Source organism: Phyllopteryx taeniolatus, chromosome 5 (assembly GCF_024500385.1).
Source record: "Phyllopteryx taeniolatus isolate TA_2022b chromosome 5, UOR_Ptae_1.2, whole genome shotgun sequence".
NCBI classification, from domain to species: Eukaryota; Metazoa; Chordata; class Actinopteri; order Syngnathiformes; family Syngnathidae; genus Phyllopteryx; species Phyllopteryx taeniolatus.
In genome coordinates, this window is record NC_084506.1 from 12,742,815 (window position 1) to 12,756,981 (window position 14,167).

The 14,167-nt window shown below is 42.3% G+C and overlaps 1 protein-coding gene across 4 annotated transcripts in view; it reads right to left on the reverse strand.

Annotated features, from left to right (window-relative positions):
• LOC133477864 (zinc finger protein 469) overlaps window positions 1-14,167 on the reverse strand; it is a 306,446-nt gene that overhangs the window by 78,156 nt on the left and 214,123 nt on the right. Inside the window, exon 1 of one of the 4 annotated variants that reach the window (XM_061773136.1) lies at window positions 4,717-4,850. The exons of 2 other annotated variants lie outside the window; for them this stretch is intronic. Coding sequence is in view for 1 of the 2 variants with exons in the window: in XM_061773137.1 (XP_061629121.1) it covers window positions 4,717-4,757 (41 nt within the window). In the remaining variant the exon portion in view is untranslated. Of the gene's footprint in view, window positions 1-4,716; window positions 4,875-14,167 lie in introns of those variants that run through there. One more of the 4 variants, XM_061773137.1, reaches the window with a different exon arrangement.

The following is a 14,167-nucleotide window of genomic DNA, read 5'->3' on the forward strand; positions in this document are numbered from 1 at the left end:
ACGTATATCAAAGTGGGGACAGGGCCCTGTATAATCGAGCTAGAAACCTGCTGACTAAAGAAATTAACATTGCAAAACTATGCAGCAAAGTTGGAAAAACAGTTTAGCGCTAATGACTCTAAATCAACTGATGGTGTAGTGGTACACTCGCCTGACTTTGGTGCAGGCAGCGTGGGTTCAGTTCCCACTCAGTGACGGTGTGAATGGGAGTGTGAATGGTTGTCCGTGTCTATATGTGCCCTGCGACTGACTGGCGACCAGTTCTGGGTGTAGTCTGCCTTTCGCCCGAAGTCAGCTGGGATAGGCTCCAGCGTCCCGCGACCCTAACCAGGATAAGCGGTGTTGAAAATGGATGGATGGATGGACTCTAAATCAGTCTGGCATGCATTATAATCGCTGACCAATTGCAAGCGACGATCCCCCCAAGCTGAGAACAATAGCATACTAGCCAACGACTTGAATACCTCCTGATTTGAAAAGGACACTTTCACACCCCACACCCACCCAGCCGCACCACCGACCACAATCACACCTCTGACTTCTGCGTTTACCATCCACGAACAGGATGTGAGACGGATCTTCAAACAACAAGAGATTAACAAAGCGGCAGGCCCGGACCTTGTGTCCCCATCCTGCCTCAAAGTCTGCGCAGACAAGCTCGCTCCAGTCTTCACACAATAGATCTCTGGAACTGTAAGAAGTACCATCCTGTTTCAAACGCTCCTCCATCATCCCAGTCCCCAAGAAAACTACAATCTCGTGTCTGAATGACTACAGGACCCCCTGCAGTTTGCCTACCGAGCAAACAGGTCTGCGGATGATGCAGTCAACATGGGACTGCACTTCATCCTAGATCACCGACAGTGCAGGGATCTATGCGAGGATCCTGTACGTGGACTTCAGCAAGACCATCATCCCTGAACTCCATCCTCCAAGCTTCTCCAGCTCAGCGTCTCGCCTGCCATCTGCCAGTGGATTTACAGCTTCCTGACGGGCAGGACAATGCAGGTAAGGCTGGGAGAGACCACCTCATCCACACGCAGCATTAGCACTGGGGCGCCTCAAGGTTGTGTCCTCTCTCCGCTGCTCTTCTCTCTCTACACGAACGACTGCACCTCAACGTACCCGGCTGTCAAACTCCTGAAATTTGCAGATGACACCACTGTCATCGGCCTCATCAAGGACGGTGACGAGTCTGCATATTAACAGAAAGTGGAGCGGCTGGAGCTGTGGTGCGGCCGACACAACCTGGAGCTGAACGCGCTCAAGACTCTAGAGATGATCATGGACTTCAGGAGGCATCCTTCACCACAGCTGGCCCTCACGCTGTCCAGCTGCCTTGTGTCAACCGTCGAGACCTTCAAGTTCCTGGGAATTACAGTCTTTCAGGACCCGAGGTGGGCGATCAACATCAACTACGTCCTCAAAAAGGCCCAGCAGAGGATGTACTTCCTGCGGCTTCTGAGAAAGCACGGCCTGCCACGGGAGCTGCTGAGGCAGTTCTACACAGCGGTGATCGAATCAGTCCTGTGTTCTTCCATCACAGTCTGGTTTGGTGCTGCTACAAAAAAGGACAAACTCCAACTGCAACGGACAATCAAAACTGCTGAAAGGATTGTCGGTACCCCTCTACCCACCCTTGAGGACTTGCACGCTGCCAGAACTAAGACAAGAGCGTGCAAAATCCTCTCGGACCCTCCACATCCAGGTCACCAGCTCTTCCGGCTCCTTCCCTCAGGTAGGCGCTACCGATCAATGCAAATTAGAACTAGCAGACATTCCAACAGCTTCTTCCCTCTTTCACTCAACTTCTTAAACAGCTAACTTACAATTCCATTGCAACATGCTGCCAATTTCTTTTGTCTGAGTTTGTTGTCACATTTCTGTCGGGCCAATTAAATATTACCCGTGCACTCACTGTAGTAGTCTCGCCACGCTGCACTATTTGCATATCTGTTGTTGACCAATACTCGCCACTCATGCCAGACTAGCATCTGCCCCATTTGCACACTAACTGAGGAGTATCTGCAACATTTGCACAATCAACATTGTCCCAGATTATCGCACTACTCGTCATTTTAAACTGCATACACTCCTTGAAGTCTCGGCGCCCTTTGCACAATGGTCATTGCACCGGACTATTGCAAGATTAGTCATTCGAACTGCTCTAAGTGCTAGAGGGCTCTGCATCTTTTTGCACAATTGTCAAAAAAAATAAAAATAAACATTTGTACCGGCATTACCAGATAACTAGCAACCCTTTATTGCTCAGTGACTGTTTTCTCAATGTCTTTATGTCTCAAAAGTGTTCTCTGTCAGTTGACTGTCTGTTGTCGTACTAGAGCGGCTCAAACTACCGGAGACAAATTCCTTGTGTGTTTTTTGGACATACTTGGCAAATAAAGATGATTCTGATTCTGATGAGCTCAACTGTTATTTGATTTTCTAAAATGTTTTCAACTTGCACTGTCTTCGGTCCACTAAACTTGATGATCTGATAGGAAAGTAGGGAGGAAGCTTTGAACCGCAGTGTCAACCTCAATCATAGCGTGAGATGCCACCAGCGAACCTGCAAAGTGCCGCCCAGCAGCACCAAACTGTCTTCAGCTGCGTGTCAGTGTGTACCACACTGCTGATCTTGCAAGTCATTACATTTACACAACCATAAACATGGTGCAAAACAAAATAATACTTCATTGCTTATGCTTGCTAATATTCCACATGGCTGTCATAATATACTACACAGTAAATGAATAAGCCCACACACACTACTCTGACTAGATTGTACATCTGGGACTCACAGTCGGACACAGGAACTGAACATCGGTCTCCCATACCAAAGTCTGCTGTTTATCTGACCTCTCCACCCCACCGTCCCCCTGACAGAGAATTCCTCACTACATAGTAACATTTGCAAATGTCCCCTTTGTGCTGATCCAAAATTAAGTCGAAAACCGATGTGTCCTGAGATTGTGAGTCTGAACTTCGACTTTAAGTGTTCCATCAAATTTTCCGAGCTGAAGGTCGTAAGTCAGCGACTTCTCACCTTTGGATGTGAATATGAATTTAAATGAATGTTGGAATGAAAGTAATGCATAATTAAAAAAACTCTATATTATTATTGCAGCACTCATTTCAGCATTCTCGTAACAAGTTGGTTCAACAGAAGAGCTTGTAAATGACAAATGAAAACTACAAAATTATGAAAGAGGACTACAGTGGCCCAAAAAGAGGGAGGAGCAGGAATAGGAGACTTTAACAGTACGTAAAAAGTTGCCATTCCAGCAGCATTTACTGGGTAGACAGCCGCCATCCACTCCCTCTTACTTCTCTGGTACGTCGTTTCTGTCACGCCCTCATCTTTCCATCTGTTCAAACGCTTTTACTTATAGCCAGAGGTTTTATTTCCTTGCCTTTTGATGACAGCGTTTTCTGTTTTTTCCCAGCCAGCATTTTCAGCAAACAATAATTTTGTGTCAATGTCCCTGTCCCATTGTATCGTACAGCATTTGTCACTTCTATCTTGTTCTACTGCTGACCTCACTGTGGACTGAGGTCTGCTAAATCAATGAATTTACCAAATATCTATTTGAAATGAAAACATTGTTAGTAATGATACAAGGTTTGAGTACTGACTGAACTGGTGATTTGTGTACAAATTTAGACAAAGGTTATTTTTCATGTTACAAGTTTTATGGATGTTATACCTCTCTGAAAGGAGAGAAACAAATCTGATCGACTCAGACGTATACACACGGCATCCAGGTGTGCGTGTGTATAATGTTGCAAATTACAACATTACACTCACATGGGGAATGGTATCCCTGGCAAAGCTGAGGAAGATTTTCCACCTTTTAAAACAAGTCTGGCGGTTAGGCAGGGACATAGAGGCAGAATGGCATGACTGAGCAGGTTTCACCCGGGAACAGAGGTGTGGTGGGGGCACAGAGGTCTGCTCTGTCACTCTCTGTCTGCTCTACACCTGAGCCCCACCCCGACATCCCACAACAACATCCTGGAAGCTCTGAGATGGCCGTGACCAAGGGTGAATAACCATATGCACATGGCAATCTTCCTCGTATGTTAAGTGCAATTGGACAAGATTTATCTTGGAGGCAACAGGTTATCACACGCATCTTTTTACTGTCTCTCATCAATTTAAAACATCTGAGGTCTGCTGCAAGCATAAATCTTTGACGAAAAGAATTCAACATTTTAACATGACAGCAAAATGTGCAGGCAGTCCATATTGTGGCCAGATGAAGTCTTGATTCTCTCAGGTCTGCCCCTCATTTGGTGTCCACTGCAAACCACAGCTGAAACAAAACCTTGTTTTCTACAAATATCGCAGACGCTGAATCAAACGATGAATCACTGAGACTCAACATGCACATGCAGATAAATATTGGTGCATGGTGTCTGCAGTCTCTAACAATGAGTCTTTTTCTCCACTTCACAGGGTGATTCATACACACAACCAACTGTGATATTGGAAAAGTAAACTTGTCACACTTGTGCCAAAGTCTGATCACTGACATGAAGATGGTGTCTACACATTCACTGAGGGGACGAGGGAACTGCATTTCTTTTTCAATGCACACATTTTGACATCATTTTTGCTGGACTCTCAGAAAAAGATTTGTTTGCATACAAACACACAAATGCACACTCTCATGCACAAGGAAAGCTGATAGTGGCAATATATTCACCTCTCACCTCAACTCTGTGGGCTGCACAGTGACTCCAATTTCCAACATGTGAGGTGCCTGTGAGTCTCTTCTCTCCTTATCTCTGCCTCTCTTTCCCTCACTCACTTCTCAACCTGGAGTCAGCGCGTGGCTCTTGTTACGTTCTACTGCAGAGAAATAAGGAAGGGAAAAGGGAGGGGGTGTGTGTGCAAATAGGTCCTGCCCAGACTGATGAGAAAGGCATCCAAAAATACCCTCGGGAGAAAAAAAGAGAGTACTACCACAACAAAAATTCACCTTCTCGCCACTGCACATTAATTTATTTTTAATAGGCACTTAGCTCTTTGGTTGCTTTTACTCTGTTCCCAAAATTTCCTCCAGACTACTTAAAAAAAAACTAGCCAAGCAAATTCTTTTTTTTTTTTTTTTTTTAATTCTGCGCTCGTTTTTTTTGGCCCTCCACTGTTTAAAAATATTTTCCTGCTTAGCACCCTGCTGCTGTTTTATCTAGAGGTACAGACACACACATGCACATACCCGCACACACACACGCACACACACACACACACACACACATATAGCATTCTTGCAGTATGAGCCTCTGTATGTTCTGATCTGTCTGAGAAGAAGAGAGGCACACCCCAGCTATAGTACTGCCTTTACAGCAAGACTATAGAGGTTGACTGGCGACACGGTATTCATCCCTAAATATGTAGGAAAGCCAAAATAGACAATCCTGATAAATGCACAGGTCTGCTCTTTAATTCCAAAGCACTGCATGTGACACTGAAATATGGCTCTCTCAGATGGAAATTTCTCTCTCAAATACGCATCTTTAAATTTAAGGTTTAAAAGAACCTGCCACTTTCTTTCCAGAATTTGAGGAATGCCCGATGTTAACTCGGTGGGGAATGCGTCCATTTGAACGCAAACCCACTGGGAGTCTCAATCAGGGGTGTGACATCTTGCAAAAAATAAAAAGCAAAAAAAAAACAGTAGTAGTTCAATGCAAGTTATCAGAAAGGATAATTCACTATTATATAATTTTATTATTTGCTGAATCACACTTCAATAATCGCAACACACTTGGGGAGTGAAAGATGACATCAAGAGGAAGTGAGTATATTCAGTTCCTATCTGTGGTGATCAGGTCATAGTATGACCTGTTGTATAAACCGTAGCAGTGCTGACACCCCAACTGTGACCCTAACCATAACCCCAGATTTATGGTGATTTACAGTACCATGGTTGGTATTTTAAATTGAACATGTAAGAGGGTTAACATTGTTCTCACACTGTGAACTATTTAATATAATATTTGTCATTTGGCCTTTGAACATTGTTACTATCCTTGCACTGTATGTTATGATATTTTTTTTCCCTTTTTGATCTATGATGCATTTTTATTGTATATTTTATGGGTCGGTGTTAGTTGTCGTATATCCCAATAAAAACATTTTAATATTTGTTTTTTGTGCTATTTAATGCAGCCCTATGGGGGGCACAAGACAGTCCAAACTGTGGGCCGGTCCCAAGCCCGGATAAATGCAGAGGGTTGCGTCAGGAAGGGCAACCGGCTTAAAACTTTGCCAAACAAATATGAGCGTTCATCCAAAGAATTCCATACCGGATCGGTCGTGGCCCGGGTTAACAACGTCTAACAAAATCTTGCGAGTTGGTTGACATGATGATTAGGAGAAAGGTTGATATATTGTGTGTCCAGGAGACCCGGTGGAAAGGCAGTAAGGCTAGAAGTTTAGGTGCAGGGTTTAAATTATTTTACCATGGTGTAGATGGGAAGAGAAATGGAGTCGGGGTTATTTTAAAAGAATAGTTGGCTAAGAATGTCTTGGAGGTGAAAAGAGTATCAGATCGAGTGATGAGTCTGAAACTTGAAATTGACGGTGTTACGTATAATGTGATGAGTGAGAAAGTCTATGACAGAGTACCCAGAGAGGAACTGTGGTACTGCATGCAGACGTCTGGAGTGGCAGAGAAGTATGTGAGAATAATACAGGACATGTATGAGGGCAGCAGAACAGCGGTGAGGTGTGCTGTAGGTGTGACAGATGAATTTAAGGTGGAGGTGGGACTGCATCAGGGATCAGCTCTGAGCCCTTTCCTGTTTGCAGTGGTGATGGATAGGCTGACAGATGAGTAGACTGGAATCCCCGTGGACCATGATGTTTGCAGATGACATTGTGATCTACAGTGAAAGCAGGGAGCAGGTGAATGAACAGTTAGAAAGATGGAGGCATGCACTGGAAAGCAGAGGAATGAAGATTAGCCGAAGTAAGACAGAATATATGTGCATGAATGAGAGGGGTGGTGGGGGAAGAGTGAGGCTACAGGGAGAAGAGATAGCAAGGGTGGAGGACTTTAAATACTTGGGGTCAACTGTCCAAAGCAATGGTGAGTGTGGTCAGGAAGTGAAGAAATGGGTCCAAGCAGGTTGGAATGGGTGGAGGAAAGTCTCAGGTGTGTTATGTGACAGAAGAGTCTCTGCTAGGATGAAGGGCAAAGTCTATAAAATAGTGGTGAGGCCAGCCATGATGTACGGATTAGAGACAGTGGCACTGAAGAGACAACAGGAAGCAGAACTAGATGTGGCAGAAATGAAGATGTTGAGGTTCGCTCTCGGAGTGACCAGGTTGGATAAAATTAGAAATGAGCTCATCAGAGAGACAGCCAAGGTTCGATGTTTTGGAGACAAAGTTAGAGAGAGCAGACACGTCCAGAGGAGAAATAGTGTGTAGAAGGATGATGAGGATGGAGCTGCCAGGCAAGAGAGCTAGAGGAAGACCAAAGAGAAGGTTGATGGATGTCGTGAGGGAAGACATGAGGGTAGTTGGTGTTAGAGAGGAGGATGCATGAGATAGGCTTACATGGAAAAGGGTTACGTGTTGTGGCGACCCCTAAAGGGACAAGCCGAAAGGAAAAGAAGAAGTTTCCTGCCACATTCCCAAAAAATGCATGGTCGGTTACTTGAAGACTCTAAATTGCCCGTAGTTGTGAATGTGAGTGCGAATGGTTGTTTGTGTATCTGTGCCCTGCGATTTGCTGGCAACCAGTTGAGGGTGTATCCCGCCTCTCGCCCAGAGTCAGTTGGGATAGGCTCAAGCACGCCCACGACCCTAGTGAGGATAAGCGGTACATAAAATTAAGATGGATGGATGTTTTTTTTAATGTATATTTTATGTTCTGGACTACAGATGGAAATTAGCTTTCTGCTCAATCAGGTACAACCATCTCCGTGTCTTTTCCTATTGATTAATGTATGTACACATTGCTCAGAAATAAAATAAATAAATGAATAAATCCAAAAATGCTTGCAAAGCAAATTACAATTAGGAATCAATGAATGGGCTGCATTTTTACCACCACAATTTTGCAGAAATGTGGATTAAATAGTCCTGCTGTATTATTTCTACCCACATTTTCCGCATTATCCACTTCAATCAAAATAATGATGGTTTGGTTGGATAAGCAGGAATTTATGAACAACATACATGCAGGTTTTGGACTAAAAGTCGTGTGAACAATGCTGTTTACAAGTATGGAGCCTTGAACTCTGAGTCATGATGTAGTCTTTGGGAATCTGGCACAGCTTTCTTTTTCAACTGGGCGGTCATGCCTCACTCCCCCAGAATCTTCCCAATTCCTTTTTGTGGAGTCTAAAACACCCTTTGGTCCTGCTCTGTCATGAACAATGTTAATGTACTCAAGATGATAAGATTGATTCCAGTTTAGGTCGCACATGTCTGTTTTGAGGGAGTTTTATGTCCATTTGTATCAGCTGCATACTTCAAACCCACAACAAAATACAAATTGCATGTGCATTGGGTATGATGATGCAGAGGACTGGAAGCACAGGCAAATGTTGCAACGCGCTCACTGACTGGAAAGTGTTCGTCCAAATTCCAGTCAAGGGCGGGAATTACGATCATCTACATACAGGGGGTAGAAAGGATGCTTGGGGCGGCTGGAAAATGAACACAATTGTGGGTTCAATACCCAGTTGAGGATTGGAAACTTTCACAATCTTATTCATCATCAGTAAAATGTATGTAACACTTGTAAATAATAGCTACATTGTATACTAGCTTGTGATAACCAATAATCAATGGGGAGGGAAGTGGCTGTTTCACATCCCAGTTAGGGTCATTTTGTGTTTTCCCTCAGAAAGACTTACAAGTTCACATAATACCTCGTTGTGCAAGTTTTGGCCCCGTTCTCTAATTCTTTTCTTTTTTTTTTTTGCATAGTTTACCCACTTTAATGTTTAAGATCACCAAACAAATGTACATTTCAGTCAAAGATAACCTAGGTAAATGGCGATTTTATTTGTTAAGGGAAAAAAATATATTCAAAGCTAACTGGTCCTGTGTGACAATGTAATGGCCCCTAAAGCTATTAAGTGGTTGGGCCACCCTCACCTGCAAGAATTTAAATCGAGCTTTTTCTATGAGTGCCTGGCCACATCCACATTCCTGGGGATTTTTGACCCATGCTTCCTTGAAAAATTACGTAATACAGCAATATGGAGGGTTTTCCAGCATGAACGGTCTTTTTAAGGTCCTGCCACAGCATTTCGGATTCAAGTCCGGACTTTGACTATGCCACACCATGCATTTTCTACACCGCTTATTCTCACTTGGGTCGCAGGTATGCTGGAGCCTATCCCAGCTAACTGCGGGCAGGAGGTGGGGTACACCCTGAACTGGTTGCCAGCCAATCGCAGGGCACATATAAACAAACAAGCTTTCACACTCACATTCATACCTACGGACAATTTAGGGTCTTCAATTAACCTACCGCGCATGTTTTTGGGATGTGGGAGGAAATCGGAGTACCCGGAGAAAACCCACGCAGGCACGGGGAGAACATGCAAACTCCACACAGGCGGGGCCGGGATTTGAACCCCAGTCCTCAGAAATGTGAGGCAGATGTTCTAACCAGTCGTCCACTGTGACGCAACTATGCCAAACGCAAACCATTATTTAGTGTTTGTTTGCAGCCATTCACATTGACACATTGTCACATTTATTTGCTTGTGTGTTTTGGTTTGTTGTCCTGCTGCAGAACCCATGTGCGCTTTAACTTGAGGTTACAAACTGATTGTTGAACATTCTCCTTCAGGATTTTCTGGTAAAGAGCAGAATTCGAGGTTCCATCAATCACAACAGGTAATCCGGGTCCTGAAGGTGCAAAGCACCATCGCATTACCACCACCGTGTTTGACTGTTGGTATGATGTTCTTTTATTGAAATGCTGTGTTACATTGTAACGAGAAACACACCTTCCAATAAGTGCCATTCTCTCGTCAATCCATAGAATATTCTCCCAAAGGTCTTGGAATTGTTCACGTTTTTTTTTTGCCTTCATGTTCTTTTTGGTTTGCAGTGGTTTTTGCCTTGGAACTCTGGCATGGATGCTATTTTTGCCCAGTTCATTCCTTATTGTTGAGTCATGAACCCAGACCTTAACCGAGTCAAGGGAGGCCTGCAGTTCTTTAGATGTTGTCCTGCGTTTCTCTTGGAGTAATTTTTGGAGGCCAGCCACTCCTGGGAAGGGTCACTGCTGTTCCATGTTTTCTTCATTCCTGGATAAAGGCTCTCACTGTCGTTCGCTTGAGTCCTGAAGCTTTAGAAGTGGTTTTGTAACCCTTTCCAGACTGACAGCTGTCAATTACTTTATTTCTCATGGATTCTTGGTAATCTTTACATTTTTGGGATCGTGGGATTTTGTTGCAGGTTTGGGAGCTCTTTTGGCCGTTTGGCATTTTGTCAGACAGGTTCTATTTAAAAGATTTCTTAATTGAACAGGTCTGGAGGTAATCGGGCTTGGGTGTGGTCAGTGAAAATGAAGTCATCTTTAGAAAAAAAGTTAATTCGTGATTTACCAAGGGGGGCAATTACTTTTTCACACAGGGCCAGGTATCTTTGAAAAGTTTATTTTCCCCTTAAAAAAATAAAATCATCATTTAAAAACTGCATTTTTGTTTACTTGGGTTATCTTTGTCTGATATTTACATTTGTTTTAATGATTTTAAACATTAAAGAGGTGAAACTATGCTAAAAAAAATAAGATAAGGTGGCAATTACTTTTTTCACAACTCTGTATATACAGTACATCCTTATTGACCACTTACAACAATAGGTTCAGCTGATCAATCTGATAACATCCACAATTTTGCTTCCCAAAGACAACACATTGTAGCTTTGACTCACTGTTGTTGAAAGAATCATTTAATACCTGTGGTTGTACTTGCACTCAAGTTTTTTAATAATAATTTGGTTGCTAAATTTAGCTGCATGGCAGAGACACCATTTTATAGTACATTATTGAGGATTATTATCTTTGTACTGGCGAAACTGACACAGAAACAGTTTTTGCACTGGATACCATTACATCGTGCAAATGAGCTTCATGCTGTGGCCGTGTAGTGTATGTGAGGCTGTCTATAGTGTGTGCTGTATACCTTAAAGAGCAGCAACTAATGCTGACCTGCCAGAAAGATTCCTTCCCTGTCAAATATGAACAGCTCTTGTGTCATTCCTCACAGTCTAAACACACAACTCACTGGCAGGTGTTTAAATAAATAAAATGTATTATGATTACATAATAATTCTGAACATACAACAGTATGTACTTCACAACAGAAGACACACATAGCAGTCATTGTGTTATATTGAATTCTTGTGTTCAAAAGCTTCACAATAGGGCATTTTATGGACCTTTTAAGGTACGCTATATCATAGAAACTTATAGGCCTAAGCATAAAACATGCTTGCGCATTGCATGGGTGATTTCATCAGATAATGATTGGAATCCACACCCAGCAGGGACAAATTCTTTCCTGCTTCACTAAATTGAAAAGAAAATTGAAGGTGAAGGAGGGTTAATGTCGAAATGAATATGTGAGCATGAAGGAGGGAAGTCTGAACAGAAAGAAAGAAAGAAAGAAAGAAAGAAAGAAAGAAAGAAAGAAAGAAAGAAAGAAAGAAAGAAAGAAAGAAAGAAAGAAAGAAAGAAAGAAAGAAAGAAAGGAGAGAAGAGAAAGCAAGTTATCCCGTCGGTCTAACATTTGCATCAACACCTGCACCTTCTATCATTTGCCGCAGGTGCCAAGCATACAAGCTGATGCAGGCAATGATAACACACTATGTCATAAGAATGTATAGATCTTATTTTTAAACTATACTTAATATGGTCTGTCAAAAACAATCTTGCTTATTGCGAAGACAAATAAGTAAAAAAAGAAAAGCTTAGGGTTTACACATATACCAAAAACTGGGCTGAATTTGAGCATTCTTCCTCCTTTCCGGTCAAAGGCAGCTAATTTCCCAGATGTCCTGAGTGATTATCCTGTGGCGTGGGCTGTGGGGTGTGTTAAGAGCACTTTTTTCCCCTCACGATTTGCTTGGAAAACAGTTGGGCCCACAATCATAAATGTTAAACTTGTTCAATATTGAAAATTTTCACTGTGAGTAGAGTCAGTCAGTGGTAATTGTTGCACATTTAATTTAATGTGTCATTATATTACTATGTACATTTTTTGAAAGAAAAAAAATATATATATAATTTATAATTTTCTTGTAATTTTTTGGGGGTGATTCATGACCAAGAGCAGAACTCACAAGGGAGAGCAGGCTATAATATCAACAGACTGTGTGAATGTCACTATATGTCCAAATGTCCCCCAAACAACTTCACAACCTATAGCTAAAGCATTGTTTAAAATATTGTTGGCCATATACATTCTTTAAAACACTGATACTACTCAAACGATAAATTTTTGTCATACAAATGTAACAAAGGAGTCAAGACAAGTAACTAGCACATTGTCTCGAGGAAAGTGGGTGCCCCACTGTCTGCCATCATCAACTCTGTAGGGGTGTGTTAGAAAGCATGAAGATGAGCCAGCTTAAGATGAGCAGGACATACACCCTAAATATGGGTCTTGCAGCCGAGGCCACGGGGAGACAGAGAAAGGCACCACAGACCTAGGCGATATACAATTATCCAAAACAAGAAAGTCAGCCAAGTTCCTCACTGAAAGTCACAACAACTAACAACTAAATATGTTCTTATTCTCCCCCCCCCCCCATGGATGACAGTCAGATATCTGAGTCATTCTTGACACAAATATATACTAAAGAAGTATCATGGTGCGCAAAGGAGGGACCCATGTGAAAGACCAGCAAAGTAAAAACAAAAAATACAGCATTTTCAAAACTGAACAAAAACTTACAAAAGTATTGCATTGATTCAATTACCCATCTCCAACAAATATGATGTGGGTGGAGTACATCCCCTGAGATACAGTACTTAGCATAAGCCTGTTGTTCTAATGAGCTTTTTCCACAGCTGTCATTTGACATGAAAAATTGTTAGAAGTTAGACAGATAGAGCAGAATTACGCATACAAAAAAATAAAAATAAAAAACTCAGTCAAGGGGTGGCGCAAATCCATGGTGGATCTGGATAAAAGTGTAGATACAAATAACATCATCATCATAACATGCAATGTTTGTATACAAATAGTTGGGTCTCTTGAGTGCCTGCCCACCCATCACCAATTAAACAACCAAGTAAATCTTGTGTTATCTTCCTATTTCTGCCTTTCTTTCTGCCAACACATTTTCCCTAACGTGTGTTTGGAAGATTTTGTTGTGGTCTAATGAAACCAAGGTTGAATTTTTGGGCGATAATTCCAAAAGGTATGTTTGGTGCAAACACAACACTGTTCATCACCAAAAGAAAAGCATACATACAGTGAAGTATGGTGGTGGCAGAGTCATGCTTTAGGGCAGTTTTTCTTTTCAGCTGGAAGTGAGGCATTAGACAAGGTGGAAGGAATTATTAGCGCTTCAAAATAGCAGTTAGTTTTTGCTAGAAACAAACAAACAAACAAACAAACAGAAAACTGTGAAGAAAAGCCTACTAGAACAGCTGAAATGTATTTATGGTTAACCAGACACTTTCAGTTGTGGCAGGTCTGTGCTGACTCCCATTTGACATGAGTTTAAATGTGATTGGTTAATTCTGACCACGGCCACATGCCAGTTACAGAGGGTGTGCAACCACATTATTTGAGTTGTTTATTTTTACTTCGTAATTTACTTACCACTCTGGAAAAGATTCCTGTTGCACAGGTTATAGGTCACATTAATGGTAGAAAAAGCAAGTTTTGAAATGCTTTATCTTGGTTTTTTTTTATTTCTTTTGTAGCGGACATGCTCTCCGCAACCTGAGGTGTCACAGTGACTCCCCCAAAGCTTGATAAACTGCTTTCTTCCAAGCGGCCCTGCTGTTCGAGACAACCAATAGAATATGCCTACAGGACCCTAAATTAATTTGCAGGTCCCTTCGAAATCTTGGTTTATAGTCATCAAAGAGTTATTTTCTTAGTTTGAACTGACAGCAGCCAAAAGGGACAGATCGACGATGGAATGCAAACGTGCACGCAAGGCGCC